Source organism: Sphaerodactylus townsendi, linkage group LG01 (assembly GCF_021028975.2).
Source record: "Sphaerodactylus townsendi isolate TG3544 linkage group LG01, MPM_Stown_v2.3, whole genome shotgun sequence".
NCBI lineage: Eukaryota > Metazoa > Chordata > Lepidosauria > Squamata > Sphaerodactylidae > Sphaerodactylus > Sphaerodactylus townsendi.
The window spans coordinates 150,221,560-150,239,706 of NC_059425.1; the positions used below are offsets into that span (position 1 = coordinate 150,221,560).

The window sequence follows — 18,147 nt, forward strand, 5'->3', positions numbered from 1 at the left end:
AGGTTTCAAATATTGTTTTAAAATATTTTATTTATTATCCAAAGTAAATTGCCATGTGTAATACAGCATTCAGTATGGCCAAATCTATTAAAAATTAATTCCACCAACAACTCACAAATTAAAATAATTTTTAAAACGTTATGATGAAAGAGGCATATTTTGATTTTTCTCTCTCCCTTGACAATAATATTCTATCATTCATGTTAGGAAAATGAACACTTATTTTTTAAGCTTAAAATGTCTTAAAATACCATCTAATTCTTCCTAGAACAAGTTATCCATAATGTCCAAAATGTATGCTACATCCCTAAACAATTTTGCATTTCCCTCCTTCAATCAATCACCAAAGGAAATGTTATGTTTCTGAATGAACAAGGCACTACCTGAATGGGAGAGTAAGTGAACCACTGTCCTTGCTGCACCATCAAAATAGGAAGTGGGGAGGTGTCAAAGTTCCTTTGCTTTCCAGAAATTTTTAGAGAATCAAGGCTAGAGTTTCATTCGTTCCAGGAGCAACACAGTCACCACGAATGCCCTTATTAGTACTTAAGAGTTAGCATAGCATCTAATTTATCACATCATTAAAGATGTCAGCGCATCTTCAGTACATCTGCAACAATTTAACATACCAAACAACAGCTCAGCGCAATGCACTGCATCTCAGCTAATCATGTTTCTTGGGAAAAGTAGACTAAGTGTGAAGTCTATTTTTTTTAACTGCCATCAATCCTCGGCAATTCTATTTTCATATTGTATATTTGCTTTCCACTATTTTGCAGAAGCAAAAGGAGCCTGCTGGGGTTTAATTACAGGTTGGAGATAAATAATTTCACAGTTTAATCAGTTTTTAAAATAGTCAAGCAACAACTTAATTTAATTTCCAAGCACGGTCAGAAACAACTATTACTGCTTTTTGGATACAGTCTCAGAAAAGAAAGTTTAAATTAATGAAAACTCCTAGAGCTTAGTAATCCCTAATTCCCTTCACAAGCAGATAACAGCATTAGTTTGATTCATAATTTATTCACAGAAACAGCCGACAGATAAAGTAGAATGCTCCAGTGGCTGTGTGGTGGTGACTTTGTTTCATTACTTTAGCTAGGTACTACCATAAATAAAATCTGTTATCTGCTCTCTAAAGTGGCATGAAGCTTTAAAGATGACTGAACTACACTGTATTCATTGTAAGAAGACGACTATGAAGATCTCAACTAAATATTCAGAATGATAATATGGTCTAGGAACAGGTAAAATTTGAGATGCAGAATTCAGCTGCATGCAGGTCACACATAAACATCAATCTGGAGAACCAGTCTTTATTTCCCCATATTCTGTACTGCCACTTAGTAGTGTGTCCAGTGCACTGATTTTTGCTCATCCCTAAATATTCAGTTAATTTCTGATCTTTCTTCCCTGTGTCTATGATATATGTCAATCTTTGCACTTTGGTCAAGGCCTCCTCCAGGCATGGATATTTATTTTCCAGTTTTCTTGTTCCAAACTTGTCAGCACCTTATCTTTCAAAGATTCGACACAATTTTTGTGCTGCCCCCCAGTCTGCAGTTTTAGATGGGTGCTACAGGAAAATTCTCCTTGTCAAAAGATTTTGTCCTTGTAATGATGGAGAAATAGAGACAGTGGACTATATTCTTCTACGTTGGGGTGATGGATGCCCACACAAAGATCATCACCCCATTACTTAATGGCATGCTGAGAGGTTTCAACTAAGCTTGAGCAATACTGAAAACATTCTGTAAAATTCAGATTTAGTTTATTTGGCTTTAAAATTATCATTAAAGTAAAAAAACCCAAATATTTGATTCAATAAACCCGAAGATTTTCTGATTTTCTGAAAAAATCAAAAACAGTTCTGGTTTTTTGAATGTTTAGGTATTTTTGGTGTTTTATGGTTTTTGGCCTGCAGGGGACATATTTTTAAGCTAGCAGCACCAAACTTTCATCAGGCCTTCGGGAGACTCTCTGGATGATATCACCCAAGTTTGGAGAAGTTTACTTCAGGGGGGTCCAATTTTCCAATGGGAGCTAATAGGAGATGGGGCTACCCCTTTCAGGGTCCATAAACTTAGGCTTTGCCTCTTTCATTGGGTGTGGAGGACTATAATATCAATATAAATGCTATTTAAAAGAATAAGCCAGAAATGTTGACTACTGTATGTAACAAGAACTGCGTCTTTTAGAATTAATGGGTGGAGTTAAGGGAACCAGACCTGGGAGAGCTCTCTGTAGAAAAGCTGCATGGCAGGAGTGAGTTCCTCCTTGAGTGCAAATAGAGAAACATGAGGAGACCCAACAAAAAGTCTACTGCGCAGTGAAGAGCCCTGTGTTAAGTGTTCCATGCATAATGGACCTTTGTAAACTTTAGACACTTTGAAAAGTGGCTCTGATTGATCCAAAAAAAATTGACCATTTAAAATCTCATATCAAGATATAATGTACCATATAGGACATGATATTGGACAGCTATTAGCAGAATTTTTGCACGTTGGGTTGTAAAGGACTCCACCAGCAGAGCAGGTGCAGAGCTCAACTGGCCCTCAGCAATGAGTAGAAAGATTGCAAATCTGTACTTGTTTGGGAAATCCCCCTCCCCCCACACCTTTCCCTATATATGAAAGCTTTCTCTAATAAGTAGCGTTAATTTGTCTCACATCATTTTGGGGTCTCATTCCCTGTTTCGAAGAAATTACAGATAATTACAAAGGCTCCATTCGTAGCCCTACAAACACATGATCTTTTATGCAGATATGCCAAAAAAGGTTGACTTGACTTGAGCTTCTGAAATGCTGTGTTCAAGGCAAAGATAAATGATCTTGAAATAAATCATTTTGGGACCAGCTACTTTTAAATGCAATTGTTGTTTCAGTTAGGACTAATGTGGCTTGGGAGGGAAAGTGGCATGGTAGAGCCTATCTTGTCAGATCTCAGAACCTAAGCAGGATTAGTACTTGGAAGGGAGACCACCAAGGATGCAGAGTCTTCCTTGGTGGTCTCCCTTCCAAGTACTGTCCTGCCAGAGTGAATCTGACTAAGATCGACTCCTATCTTCCCCAAGGAAAAAAATGGTCTGGAAACCAGCTCTGCTTCTCACTTGCCTTGCTCACCATGTCAGCTGCCATTATCAAACTGATGCTCTTTTGAAGTTAAAGTACAAGCATTGTATTTAACAAAGTTCTTTTCTTTTAGCTTCAAAAGACTATCAGTTTTACAGACCATTTACTGAAGTTAATAACTTGTATAAAAGTCAACCCAGTTGCTTCTGCAAAAATAGTCAAAGAGTTGAATGCTAGGCATGTCACAGATAAGATCTGGAGATGCACAAAATTGTCTCAGTAAGCGATTTAAATCTTGTGATGGATAAACATTAAAAGGCTTGCCTCATCAATTAGACATCAGATCCCCATGCACAAAGTAAAGCCTTTCCGGGATGTAACCGTATTGTTAAATGTACACACCAAATTATCACTGGTCAAAGCACCTCTAGGCCTCAAAAACCATCCCAGGAAGTCTCTTTCTGAAAAGAGAAATAGGATGTGGCAGGGAGGAGTACCTGCAGCTAGATGAGCAACTATTAGTGACTGACCCATGCACATGCAGAATTGCTGTCTTTCTTGCTTACAGGATTCTCTGGAACCAAGTATGTGTGAGTAGAGAAATAATATTTCAGTATTAATTCCTTTATAAATGTTCATGACACTAGGAATGTGCACACGAAAAAAATGGTATTTTTTAAGATTTGGATTTCAAGAAGGGCATAATCTGGTGTTCCAGATTACTCGTGACACTAATACCAATTCCGTATTTGGATATGTTTTTCTTTTTAGGATTCTGAAATTATTCAGGTCGATGATTTTCTATGGAAAAACGTTCGGGCTGGGGTGGGCTGGGAAGTCAGTTTTTGATGCAAATGATACCAAAATGCCACCAGAGCTAGTGTTGTCTGTCCATTAAAGAACACCCAAGGGGTCCAATTTTATGGGCCTCTGACAAAATGCCACTAGTTCTCCACCAGCGTTTCCTATAGGGAGGGGGGGAGAGAAGAATCCATTTTCCAGGGCAAAGAATAGTCAAAACAATAGCAAGCAACCACTGGTGCTTTCCAATGGAAGTGAACCAACAAGCCCACTAGACCAACTCCATTAGAGATCCAAAATGCTTGTGGCAAAGCCAAACACACAACCAATGTGAAACCAGAGAATTCAAATCAAACCAGCTGAAGCAAGGGAAGGGAGTTCCAACAAAACCAACATCAACCCAAAAAATCCTAGCAGAAGCAACCTAGCAAGTTGTAATGTGTAATCTCATTTGATAGCGAGAGCTACCACTCCCCACTCCCATCAGTTACCCAGAAAACCCGCAAAAAGAATCTCCCCTCAATGTTTGGCTTCTTTAAAACACTGGTCTCTGATAATTCTGGATAGTCCAAAACTTTTTTTGGAATTGATCATGATTCTCTAATGTGTATCCAAATTCAGAATACATCTGAAAAATAACAAGGTATTTTGGGGGTATGTTTTTTGACTGGATATACCTGAATGCATATCCCTATATGACACTTTACCTTGCTAAATTATCAAACAAGCTCCTTATCCTATACCAGTATCATTCTATAATGAGTTATTATGTTTTAAGCCCATTGACTTCTATGAACATAGATGGTAAGAAGAAAGACAAAGTCCACAGGTATTACCAAAAAAACCAGAATTACTACACATTACAAAATTCTGTGTGGGAATTTCTTATAGCCTGCAACATGTTATAACTATACATTTTAAAAATACAAATATGTTGGAAAACAAACATTGGCCTCACCTTTTCAGGACACAAACACTGCCAATACATGATGAAATAGCACATATCCACACAACATCACAATATAAGTGCAAGTTGTCCATTAGCTTTGCACAAAAAAGAAGTCAAGATCTTCTCTAGTCAAATTTCATCCTACTAGTGGCGTAGGAGGTTAAGAGCTCGTGTATCTAATCTGGAGGAACCGGGTTTGATTCCCAGCTCTGCCGCCTGAGCTGTGGAGGCTTATCTGGGGAATTCAGATTAGCCTGTACACTCCCACACACGCCAGCTGGATGACCTTGGGCTAGTCACAGCTTTTCAGAGCTCTCTCAGCCCCACCTACCTCACAGGGTGTTTGTTGTGAGGGGGGAAGGGCAAGGAGATTGTAAGCCCCTTTGAGTCTCCTGCAGGAGAGAAAGGGGGGGGGGGATATAAATGCAAACTCTTCTTCTTCTACTTCTTAACTGGAAGAATTTGCTGATCCAGGTGAAAAGCAATTATTGTTGTACAAAGTCAGTGACAAGCCCACAACAATGGCTGCCATAGCCCATAATGGAACTCCCTTAATCCTGTTAATATTGTAAACATCAAAGGCACAGCCTGTACTCCAACAGAAGTAAACCAAAGTGAAGCATATCAGTTAATTTGAGGACACAAGAAATGTAGTATGATGCATTGTAGCTTATTGTTGACCAATCTTGAGGAACTGATACCATATGAAGTTCAGTGGACTCCCACTGACAATAAGGAACCAAACTCAGACAGCAATAAACTTCGGTGGCCAGGGACAGTGCCACTATCTTGCTACCTCCAGAGGGCTTTCTGGTGGTATGGGGAGGCAGGTAAAATGAAAAAACTCTGCCACCAGAAAGTCCTCCATAGGACTAAATGGAGGTACACTGCCCAACTTTGAGCCCTGGGTCATGGCGAACCTGGCTCAAAGCCTGGGTGGAAGCTGACTAATGTTGACTCTGCCCCTGGGAAAGACCTGCCTGCCCCACATTGGTGCCTGATTGGATGACAGCATTGTTCCATAATGGGCCAAATTTCCAGGGTCCTTTATTCTGGCAGAGGGGCCAAATGTGTCAGCACAAGGTTGTGCATTTCCCCAAAGTTATTTCATCTCTTCCACCCCCCAGATGGGGCTGCCAATGAGTTTCTTTTCATGGTAAAAACATGTTTTAAAATCTTCTCATCTTCAGGAGACACAGTACCTCTTTTTCAAAGACAAAATTAATTAGGTCTTTCACTGGCATCAGTAAAGCACACTATTCAATGAAAAAGGTATTAAAGTTCACTTGAACAAAATACACAGAATAATTTTCTTGTTATTTCTGAAAAGTGAACAGGTTTACAGTAACTCTGACAGGGAGGTGACCACAACCTTTCAAAGTAAATTAAGGTAGTGAAAATACCAACTGGGTATGTTAGTTGCAGGTTCTGGTTTATGTTATTTCAACACTAATCAATGGAAACCATTTTGTCCTTTTTGTGTTCTTGACAATGGATATTTCTGATACTGGAGAAGTCACCTTCTGACAGCATACTATCTTTAGAGGCAGATAAATTGTTTCAGTTTTCTCTACAGGGATTAGATTTTTAATATTCTCACAATTTCATTTTATGTGTGTGTTATGTGCTGTCAAGCAACTTCCAATTCATGGCAACCCTATGAATCAATGTCCTCCCAAAGGTCCAATAAAGAATTCCAGGGTAACTTCAAAGGCTTGCACATCATTTCTGTGGTATTTTGGTCAGTCTTAAGACATTACTTTTGTTTGTGAGTTGCAATGAAATTTCCAATTTTTAAATCAACGTACACTCTGAAACATCAGCCAAACCATTTATGGGTCACACTGAATGTCAGCTCACAAACATCACTGTTTTTGATGCATCATCAAAAGACACTATCAAAGAGCTTCTTCTGGAGAGGCAGCACAGAAATAACCAGTTTATAAAGCCTGCAATGTTCCCAAGAGCGTGCTTTCTAATAAACAGCAAGACCTAAGCGACAGTAATGAAAAATTTAAAAATAGCCAATTAAACATAGCAGATACATTTCACTTCAAAGAGTCTAGATTTCCTTTTCACTGAACACGAGGTGTTTGCCGTTGAGCGGTACTGGCGCGAACACATACTGGGGTATGCTTCCCACTTTAAGCGAAGAAGAATGCATACTTCTCTGCCGTGAGCATTTTCTAATCTATCTCAATGTATATCTATCTATTATTCATTTAAGTTGGTCCTTTCACCTTTTTGTTTGTTGACAGGAAGAGGAGATAAGAGAGGACAGCTTAGCTGGAGGTCTGGACTGACAGAGACACTCTCAGCAGGGTGGTGTATAAAACTAAGACTGCAGGCTTCTCAAGCATTCCCATCGGCATTCTCAAGAGAATTGTTTTTTCTTGACAAACAACAGAAGTCTACAGGGACTTCCTGTCCGAACTAGAACTATAACCAGTTTTCAATTGACTCTGTTCCAGCCTTAAGCTGTATACTTGTTCTGTCTTTCCCTTTCCCTGACCATACAGAAAAGCAAAACCAAACTCACTGTAATGTTGAGAGACTTTAAAATAAAATGGCTAAAAATAAAGTAAAGAGGCTCTCATTGCAAAAAGTGAGATTTGAAAACGGGAAATGTATAACAGACTAGTGTGAGGACATAGTTAAGAAGCACATTAAACTATCTTTTTCTCCCATCATAAAATATGCAGTTACAAAAGTGGTCAAAGATACACATTCATGATTCTTCCCTAGATAGCAGGCACACCACAAATTATTCAGGCCAAACCATGTGTTTGAGATTAATTTCAGTGCAATTGTACACAAAATTGCTGCAGCTGAAGTCCATTGGGTTGAGAATGGAATAACTTCACATAGGATTATACTGTTAGTTGCATTGGGCTTAGATTACAATGACTCCACATAGGACTGTAGTTAGCCTTTTACACTTCCAACAATACGGCACTGGCTTAAGAAGAACAAGGCAGTTCAGCTAGTCAGTGGATGATACTGGATATGTATAACTTGCACAAACAACTTGCATAACTTGCAACAATACTCAAAGCAAGGTCATGGACAACAGCAGTGATGGTCCATCAGAATGGAGAACATGCCTAGGCTCTTCCTCATCTTCCCCCACTGAACTCTTTCAATGTTAAATTTTATTAATATCCTCTAGGCCTTTTTGGCTGGGAGTGATCTGGATCATGTATTACAATGTTTACTTATGCCAGGCATCCAAGGCGACACTCAGTTGGCAAAAATTGCTAGTTGTATGCTTTCTTATATTACGGAAAGCATCGAGGAAGGCAAAGCCAGGATTGCTTTCATAACTCCACCTGGATGAAGAATAATGAAGACATCTCTGTAAAAGCAATTTGTTAGTCTGGTGGCTGACTTGTTCTATGGAACAGACATAAACAAGGAGCTAGAAGTGTCTTTGCTTGAAATAAAAGCTGCCAAATTGATCCTTTCTCTTTAAAATCATTAATGTGGTTCAGAATGCAGTGCCAAAAATGGTACATGTTAAATCGGTTGTTTTATTTTCCCTACAAACCACATATTTTCATTTCATTAAAACTCCAAGGCACTGTTTTACAACAATTTTATATTTGACATGTCCTACATGGAAAGGGAGCTAAAGAAGCTGCTGCCAACCGATGGCAGCGGCAGCTGGGTTGGCGCCGCTAGCAGCAGCTGCATGCACCCCGATGCTGCAGAAGATGCAGAGGAAGGTGGTGGCAACTGCTGGGGCTCCAGCTGCTGCAGGTCGGACATGTAGCCATTGGGCAGGTTGGTGATGAAGCTGCTGTCCAAGAGCCTGCACTACAGAAAGTTGTTCATCTGGCCACCATAGGAAGGAGTAGGGCTGGTTGGGGATGGGAAGCCAACTAGGGAGAGAAGCCTCAGCTGTCTTGGTGAGGATGCAGTCAAGGAGGAAAGGGCTGGAACTCCTGCCTGGGCTAAGCTAGCATGCTGAAGCTAACAGCAGCAGCTGTCCCCGCCGCTGCTTCCAGTCTTGCTCTGTTGGTCTCATCCCACTCTCTCATCTCTTTTATCAAACAACCATGTTAGCTGTGTGTTCATTAGTGCCATAATGATGTTTTTGAATATGACTGGGCTTAATAATTAATTAGTATAGAGGTGTGCTGCTGGTACCACTTTACTTCCGCTACACCACGCCTGGCCAAACTTGGATCTTTTTGTTGAATACTAGCATAAAAACTGCGCTAACGGTAAAAGTAAAACACACAAAAAAAGTTGTGATGCATATAAGTCAAGGGGAGCTTTTTCAGCATTAAAAATGTGCTGAAAAATTCGACTTATACATGAGTATATACGGTAAGTAAGGAGAGAAACCAAAAACTATTTACAATTGTTAACATATTACAAACATATCTAATTGTCTATTTCTCTAAAAAAAAAAACCCAACTAAAACATCCTATATTGCCTCCCTCCTTCCCATATTTCCCTCCCTCCCTACTTTCTACTTCCCCTTCAGATTCCTATAACTACTTTATCTATTCCACTTGAAGAAACTAACAAGGAGGGAGAGAGAGATTCAAAATCCTTAATCTAAAAGAGTAGTTTAAACGCCTCTCTTTCCAATATAAATTTCAAGGGGAAAAAAGAAAATGAAAAATCTTTACCTATAACCTTTACACCAATTACTATATATTGTATTATTTCATACAGTTCATATGCACATGGGAGGGTGCCATGGGGGGCAGGGGGGCCACGGGGGCCCTGAGGGGTGACGAGATTTGTTGTACCCAGGGACAGAGATTACCCCCTTGTTCCTAGTGGAGTTCATCGTGTAACGATTCTCTGAAAATTTTAGTAACCGGTTCTACCGAATAGGTGCGAATAGGCTGCATCCCACCTCTGGGTTATTTCAAGCTTTGCTGGTACTTCCTACCATTGTTGCCTCCAGTAGAGTTGTACTGCTGTTAGCGACAATGGAAGTATTACTCAAGAGTTGAGAGTTAGGCAAATGTAAAAGAGTTTAGTCACCTTCCTGAATCAAGAGTACAAATCTTTAAAAGTGTTTCTTACATACACTTTTAGAGATTAGGCAAGAAGTCTGGTATGCTCTAACAATGCTGTTTGTTACGCAAAGCTTTCTGACAAACAAAAACATAAAAAGCAAGGCTGACAAACAATGTCTTCCTTCTAGGAATGCTGAAAAAACAGCAGGGGTTTTTTTTGGTCAAAATGATCTCAAAGCCTATTTTTATCACCACTTCAGTATAAGCAGTTAGTGGCATACTCACAGCTCAAATGATTCGTTTTTAGTTTAGGTGTTAACACTGATCATTCAGAAAAACTTTCTTTGTATCCTGATTTATCTGACATCATTCCTCCTTACTCTTACATGCCTACAGACTACTGAAGAACACATTTCCCTTCATTTAACTTTTCTTGACCAACTTTACATCTAGAACTGACTTCCATCTCCCCTCATTACAGTCAGGAACAGTGGCAAATGTAATCAAGGGCAATTTTTCTTATACTGTGCAGTTAAGGTGCTTTATGCTGAGTCTATGGATTGATCAAGGTCAGTATTGTCTACTCCAGGGGTAGGGAACCTGCGGCTCTCCAGATGTTCAGGAACTACAATTCCCATCAGCCCCTACCAGCATGTGGCCATGCTGACGAAACTGATGGGGTATGGACCTATCTGACCTGGAATACAATGTAGTACCAAAATTTCAGGATACCCTCAGAAGACTCTCCTGATGATACCAGCCAGGTTTGGTAAAGTTTGGTTCAGAGTTGCTTGGACCCCAAAGGAGGTCCCCATTTCCCCATTGTTTTCAATGGGAGCTATTAGTAGATAGAGGCTACTTGCTTTTGAGGTCCATAACTTTGGACCCTCTGAACCAAACTTTCACCAAACCTGGCTGGTCTCACATCAGTCTCTTTATGATACTAGCCAGGTTTGGTGAGGTTTGGGTCAGGGGATCCAAGTTATTGACCCCCAAAGAGATGCCCATCCCATTGTTGTTTACAATGGAAACTAACAGTAGATTTTCATTTCTGATAATATCCCTCTTAAAATCTAAATTGGGTTACATTTGGACATACAGATGATGATGAGGAATCCAGTTTTGAAGGATTTTAACTCTTGTGTTTTAGCTTGGTTGCTGGTTGAGCTAAGGTTTTTGTACTTTTAAAGTTATTGTTGATACCATATTGTTCTTGTTGACCCTCTTTTCCACTTACAGAGCCAGTTTACTGTTTTTCTTTGAAATAAATATTCAAAAACATTTAACCTACTGATGCCTCAATTGATGCTGCATTTCCCACCCTCGACTTATACGCGAGTCAATAAGTTTTCCCAGTTTTTTGTGGTAAAATTAGGTGCCTCGACTTATATGCGGGTCGACTTATACATGAGTATATACGGTATGTTATTATTTAAAATCAATCAATATAATTATATAAAAAAGAAATAATACACTACCATACGGTATATTGCTTTTTTAATACTTTAAACAGTCATTATTTGAATCTAGAGGCGGGGCGAAGGGGAACTGCACCTGGGGCACGCTCGCCCTGCGTCCTTGCCACAGCCCCACCCCCAGAATGCCTGGCCACGCCCCCGTTGTGCCCCCGCCCAGCCTCATTGGCGCTACGCCACTGTTTGAATCCGACCACCATCTGAACCTGTTACTAAAATGTTTGAATTCCACCACTGAAATAACCACTAGCATTTTACCGCTTTAAAGTTTAATAGCATGTCCAGAGCAGCACTATGTGATGTGACTCTTAACCCTGGGTACCACTTCTTTTGCTGATCAGTATCTAGTACTTACTAGAGACTCACTCTGAAGACATGATGGAGAACAGTGGGATAATTTTCTCCTGCCCCTTTCATAGCAACTTCTGTGTCTGAAGCAATTTCCTTAGCACACCATTCTCAGGTCTGCAGTGAGTACAGGGAAGCCACATGGTGTCTCATGAATCTCTGCTTGCTAATCATTAATTTGTCAGAGGAGATCCGACTTGGTCTTGTTGGACAAAAATAAAAACCCACTGTGAAGGGAATGCATCTGAAAGTTTAAGCAGTGCTTTGACTTCTGCCCGGAACATATTCACACATAAACAAAACAACACAAAAACTTAAACATTCTCTCTCTTCTATTATGCAGCTTGAGAGTTATATCCAGGACAACATGAAAAAAGAAATGGTAGAGATCCAGCAGAATGCAGTGCAGAATCAGACGGCAGTCATGATTGAAATTGGCACCAACCTGCTAAATCAAACTGCTGAACAGACCCGCAAATTAACAGATGTTGAAGCACATGTAAGTAGCAACTGTCCAACCTGAATTAATTCTGCAGCAATGTGCCTTATATTTCATGGGTTAATGTTTGTTCTTTGCCCCAGAAAGCTTTATCTCTACAGCTACATGGGAAGCATTTAGCTTATAAAATGGAGCTTTTGGTGCCTCAAAGGAGATGGAAGTTGGGGGATGAGGTTACAGAACAAGTTACAGGTTGGATCCTACCAGAACTCTGCTGTCTGAAGCAGATTGTTCCCCCTCTTTCCCATTTGCCAGATCTCCTATATGAGCTGCCTGACAAAAAGCAGCCAAAGAGATATCTGAGATTATATCAGTAGGTTGGAACACTCCTGTTTGTGCCTTTGTGCAAACAGCAACAGAGGAGTTGGTTTTTATATCCCACTTTTCTCTGCCTTTAAGGAAGTGGTTTACAATTCTCTCGCCCCCCCAACAATAGGCATTTTATGAGATAGGAGGGATTGAGAGAGTTCTGAGAGAACTGTGACTCGCTCAAGGCCACCCAGCATGTTGGCAGTGTAGTGTGGTGGTTAAGAGCAGGTGGATTCTAATCTGGAGAACCAGGTTTGTTTTCTCCACTCCTACACATGAAGCCTGGCCTAGTCATAGTTCTCCCAGAACTCTCTCAGCCCCACCTACACCACAAGGTGTCTGTTGTGAGGAGAGGAAGGGAAGGAAACTGTAAGCCGTTTTGAGACGCCTTATAGAAGAAATGAACCCAGTTCACCAGATTAGAGTCCACTGTTCATATGGAGGGGGTGGGGAATCCAACCTGGTTCTCCAGAGTGGTCTGCTACCACCATGCTACACTGGCTCTCAGAAATGTTAAAAGTAAACCTTATGGGCTGCTTGTGCTAATGTAAAACTAATGGATCCAAACTTTCTTTTTGGCATGCCCAAGACACAGTGGAAGGTATTCTTTGATCAGGTCAATACTGCAGTTAAGCACTATCGGTTGAACTGGACCTTATGCTTTTGGTTTCCTTTTCTTCTACTCATGCTTCACCTGGATCCGACCTTATGATAGCACAAAGGACATAGAGAAGCATTTCTGATGCTTGTGCACTGCAGCCAATTATCTCAAAAGCCACTCAGAAATATATGTGATAGCTCGCAGTCCTCCACATGTTATGGACCACAGTTCCCACCATCCTCTGCCAGCATCATGGGAACTGTAGTCCATAACATCTGGAGGGCTGCGAGTTTGACACCTATGGAGGATGGAGGATTATGGTAGAAGATGCAGTTGTACTGGAACCACTGGACAATACCAACACCTCAGAAAATGAATGAACCCACTGGGAAAAGGCTACCGTATATACTCGTGTATAAGTTGACCCGCATATAAGTCGAGGCACCTAATTTTACCACAAAAAACTGGGAAAACTTATTGACTCGCGTATATGGGTATTATAAATATATTTCCTGTTCTAGTTGAGTACTTACAAAATTTTGTCCTGGGAGATACACTACAGTATTTTGATTTGCAATCTTGGCACTCTGCCTTCCTGAAGTCCTGCTGAGTTGGTCACTGTTATTCCCATTCTGCCCACACACCCCCAAGCAGGAACTGAAACTGGGTAGATGTATGCTTGATAAAGCCAGACTCTGTTTATCCATGTGTAAGCTGTGATCTCAATTTGTATCCAAATCCAGCCTTCCACTGGCAAGCATCTGCTGTGGCCCTCAGGACAGCCCTCAAGTAGCTCTCAGACAGGTCCAAGTTGAGCACTGTTGCACAAGATTTCACTATCTCTGAGAAAACGTGCATCAGTGCTAGAGTTTCAAGCGTTAACTGCAGGATAAATCAAGAGATTGAACTGAGTGGGAGAGAGGTTAGGGAATAACAGGAAGCTACAAAGAAAAATAAATTGTTACATTTTTTCAAGTTGATGTCCAAGTCCCAAATCAATTGTGGTTCCTAAAAGAGAACAGAGAAGTTCCCATACTTCAGCTGGAAAAAAAAGTCATCTTGTTATAGATCTCAAGTCAAATAAATTGAAAAGTGTGGCCATTATGGAGTAACCACAGCGATTATATTTACAGAACAAACACTATGAACATTCTGAAATAATAAATGCATTCTAAGTTCTTTACATTCCTGACAATGTGGACTGAGTTTGCAGGAATCATTCTGTGTATTGCTAGAATAGTTTTTCAGATGTTTAACTGAAGATCAAACCTCTTTTCTTAGCACACAGCTTATCTAAAAGCTTGTTTTTAAAAATGTTTTGCACATTTTAGATTAGCATGAAATTGAGTACCTTTCTCTACATTATACAGAATGAACTGTAGAATTCTAGACCACATCACTTCAGACTGCATGTATGAGGGAAACAGAAGATGTATAGGGCTCAGTCTATACATACAGCAGAATGAGGTGGCATGAACTATACCACTTCAAACCAAAGGCGAGGGATGACATTTTTTTCTGAAATTCCCCAATGCCAGTAACTCATTGTAAACAGAAATCTAGCAGTGTCTGCAAAGGGCTAGGGTAGATTCTTTCTCCTTAAAGTACTGGGTATTTTTCTTAATTTTCTGAGTGTTTTTACATGAAAGACTAAAAAAAAAGATGACAACCCAGAATGAAGTGGTTCAGACCATTCTACAACCTCAACAATTCTATCACCTTACTTTGCATGTCTAGACCAGGCCAAGTAACTACGGTACTTGTATGATTCAAATTTAAGTGTCTATTTTGGAGAGATATCAGATGATGTGCCACACACTTTATAGTGTTTTTAATTATCAGACCTGCTCCAGTGACAAGTGTATATTTTTAAAAAACTAAATAGCAGCAAATCTTTTGAATCAGTTTCAGTTAATATGCAATATTTTACTATTACAGATAAGTGCATCTAAAGGATGCTTCTGTAGCCAGCTTCAGCTTGGAAGCTGAGCATGTGTTCTATTAACTGGGGTAAAGGGTTTAATATCATAAAGGAATTACCTAAATGAATGGTCTTTCAGAGACACCAATTCCTTGGAAGCAATTCGGAAGTACACTCAAGTGTGAAATCATGTCCTGAGCGATTGCTCAATATGAAGGATGTGAGTAATAAATTTTTTCCTTCCAACTCATGCCAGAATTTGAAGAATTAAAACAGTTGATGTAAAATACAATGAAAAAAACTAATGTGGACTAAAGGACAAACGGCAGATTGTAATATAAAGCAACATTCCACATGACAGTTTTTCTTCCTCATTCTTAGGAACAGATGCTGTTCTTGAAACCTAAAATGTAAGACCCTCCAATCATTAAAGAAAATTTTTTAATGAGCTGTGTTCCAGAAATTCTGTTAAATAAATTATAAGATAGTTCCAAATTATCTTCTTTCTTTTTTCTCCCCTGAATTACTGTAATTATATTTGTTGAACTTTACAGTGCTGGTATATTCCTTAGTTTATCACGGCACCTATCTAAAGAAATTCCTTTAACATTTTTCCAACACTCGGCAATAAGCATTCTAGCTGTAACTAATAAAAAGCTTCTGCAGCAAGTTCCCAGAACTAATATAATAATTGTAGGCAATTTCAATGTAGGATTGGATAAAAAGTTAAGTGTTTTTGTTTACAATGGTATTTTCATTATTAAATGAATTTAGTAAGGTTAATTTCAGTAGTAAGATTAATTGAGTCTTGAGTTATTTTAGCAATCTCTGCAAATATTGAGTTCCAAAAGTTTGCTATAACTGGACATGAACACCACATATGACTAAATGTTCCTAATTCACCATATTTAGTTCTATTTCCCAATTATTTTTAATTGTCTGCACTGGAGTTTGCCCTGGACGTATTAATATCATACGTATTTTAGGGATTAATTTCTTTTCTTGTTTCTCTATATTCCCAATAAAATATTCAAATTCAGTTAAAGGTCTATTTAATTGACCTTTAATTTCCTTCTTTTGTAGGAAGCTTAAGAGTTGAAGTTTCCGCAGACACTTAGTCCCTTCAGGAATCCTTCCTTCAGTCCAAAGTTGACCACTATTATTTAAAAGCATTTGCATCTATTAATTAAGAAAAGAATCTCCACCCTTAAAAAAACATAGCTGCTTTGCAGAAACAAATTTTGGATGGTTTCAATGGGAGTCAGTGGCGGGATACCAGGACATAACAGTCTTTTCCATTTCCTCCATCCCACTATAGGACTATAAAGATTTGTTAACAGATCCAACTGAATCCCCCTCCCTTTGAAAGTACGTTTTTCTATCGCTAGCCACCCAATTAGATTAGATGACTCAATTGATATGCATTATAAGAGAGTGAGAGAGAGATTTGGAATAGTTCATTATCCTTTTCCAAAAAGTGTTACCTTAAGAGTTTAGTTTTAGAATTAAAAATACAATGGTCTAATTTTAATTGCCAGTCTCGCAGATCCCCCCCCCCCCCCAAATATGAAGTTTTAACACATAAAACAGAAAGGATAGTTTTGGAAGAACAGACATTTTGATCATACTTTATGTCAGTTTGACCATTTTTATTTTAGAATACGATTACGTTGTTAAGCCGGCCTGAATCGGCAAATGTGATTCAAAATCTCATTTCCTAAACTGCAGGTGCTGAATCAGACAACAAGGTTGGAACTTCAACTTCTGGCACATTCCCTTTCAACTAGCCGACTAGAAAGGCAAATTTCAGACCAGACCGGTGAGATAGGCAAACTGCAAGAGAAAAACAGGTAACAACTCTTGCTATCCTGCCATTTATTGTTTATTTCAGTTGTCCTTTTGCTCCCATAAGAAATGCATATAATTGCATGATTAGTTGCATTAACACACTGAAAGAATTTATTTCAGTAGATGGACTGAGAATGAAATAACATAGAGATATAAAAATACTGCCAGCATGCGCGAAAGTTTTGAAATACAACAAAATTGAGCAGCTACCTTCATACTCAAACATTCATAGCAAAATAAGTGTGAGAAGTACAAATAAGTATTTGGTGAATTGATGCTCAAATTTTCCCCATCTTACTTCAGCTAAGCAATTTATAGAGACTCAAAACCCGAGTTTGATCCCAATGGAAATCAGTTTCAGGCAGCCACTCAAGATTGACTTAGCCTTCCATCTTTCCACGGACGGTAAAATTAGTACCCAACGTGCTGGGGGTAAAGTATGGAAGACTGGGGAAGGCAATGGCAAACCACCGTAACCATAGTCTGCCTAGTAAATGTCATGATGTGACGTCACCCCATGGGTCAATTATGACTCGGTGCTTCTACCTTCACCTTTTATGCTGAAATAGATTTGATTAATCTGTAAGGTGTCACTTTACTCCTGTGTAATTTTGCTACAACAGATGGAACAGCTTCCCCTTTGATTTATCCCCATCACCCTGGCTCTCACAAATCATCATGATTTAGAAAAGGTGTAGTGTGGTGTAGTGATTAAGAGCAGGGTAGATTCCAATCTGGAGAACCAGGTTTGATTCCCCACTCCTCCACTTGAGTGACAGAGGCTTATCTGATGAACCAGATGTGTTTCCACACCTCTACATTTCTGGTGGATGACCTTGGGCTAGTCACAGTTCTTTGGAACGCTCTCAGCCCCACCTACCTCACAAGGAGAGGAGAGGAAGGGAAAGGAGCTTGCAAGCCACCTTGAGTCTCCTTACAGGAGAGAAAGGTGGGGTATAAATCCAAACTCTTCTTCTCCTCCTCTTCTGAGGCAATATAGTCAATGCAAAAAAAATTTAAAAAAATAAGCAAGAGGGCAACATATACCAGCCTGCTTTTAGAAGTGTAGCTTTCCTACAACATAGGTACCATCAACAAATTCTGAACTCAATACATGCACTGACCTAGGAATTGCCTCTCCATTCAGAAGGCAAAGTAAAACTCCCTTAAAACCAACAGGAATTGCCTTTTAGGCTGGCTGTTACTGGTGATAATAACTAAAAATAATTTCCATTGATGAGATGGCTAACAGTCCCATCTCTGTTATTTTTCCTCAATAGCATGAAGCATTTAGTGTAGAACTGTTACTCTGTTTTAATGTTCTTTTAACCATTATTCAAACCTA

The 18,147-nt window shown here is 39.4% G+C and overlaps 2 protein-coding genes across 9 annotated transcripts in view; one reads left to right on the forward strand and one right to left on the reverse strand.

The window, feature by feature from the left end:
- Positions 1 to 18,147, reverse strand: part of MCPH1 (microcephalin 1) — a 109,275-nt gene that overhangs the window by 43,620 nt on the left and 47,508 nt on the right. The window lies entirely within an intron of this gene.
- The window catches only part of ANGPT2 (angiopoietin 2), a 34,380-nt gene that overhangs the window by 2,708 nt on the left and 13,525 nt on the right, over positions 1 to 18,147 (forward strand). The window contains exons 2-3 of the mRNA XM_048497554.1: positions 11,968 to 12,123; positions 16,683 to 16,804. Of these exons, the coding sequence (XP_048353511.1) occupies positions 11,968 to 12,123; positions 16,683 to 16,804 (278 nt within the window). The remainder of the gene's footprint in view (positions 1 to 11,967; positions 12,124 to 16,682; positions 16,805 to 18,147) is intronic.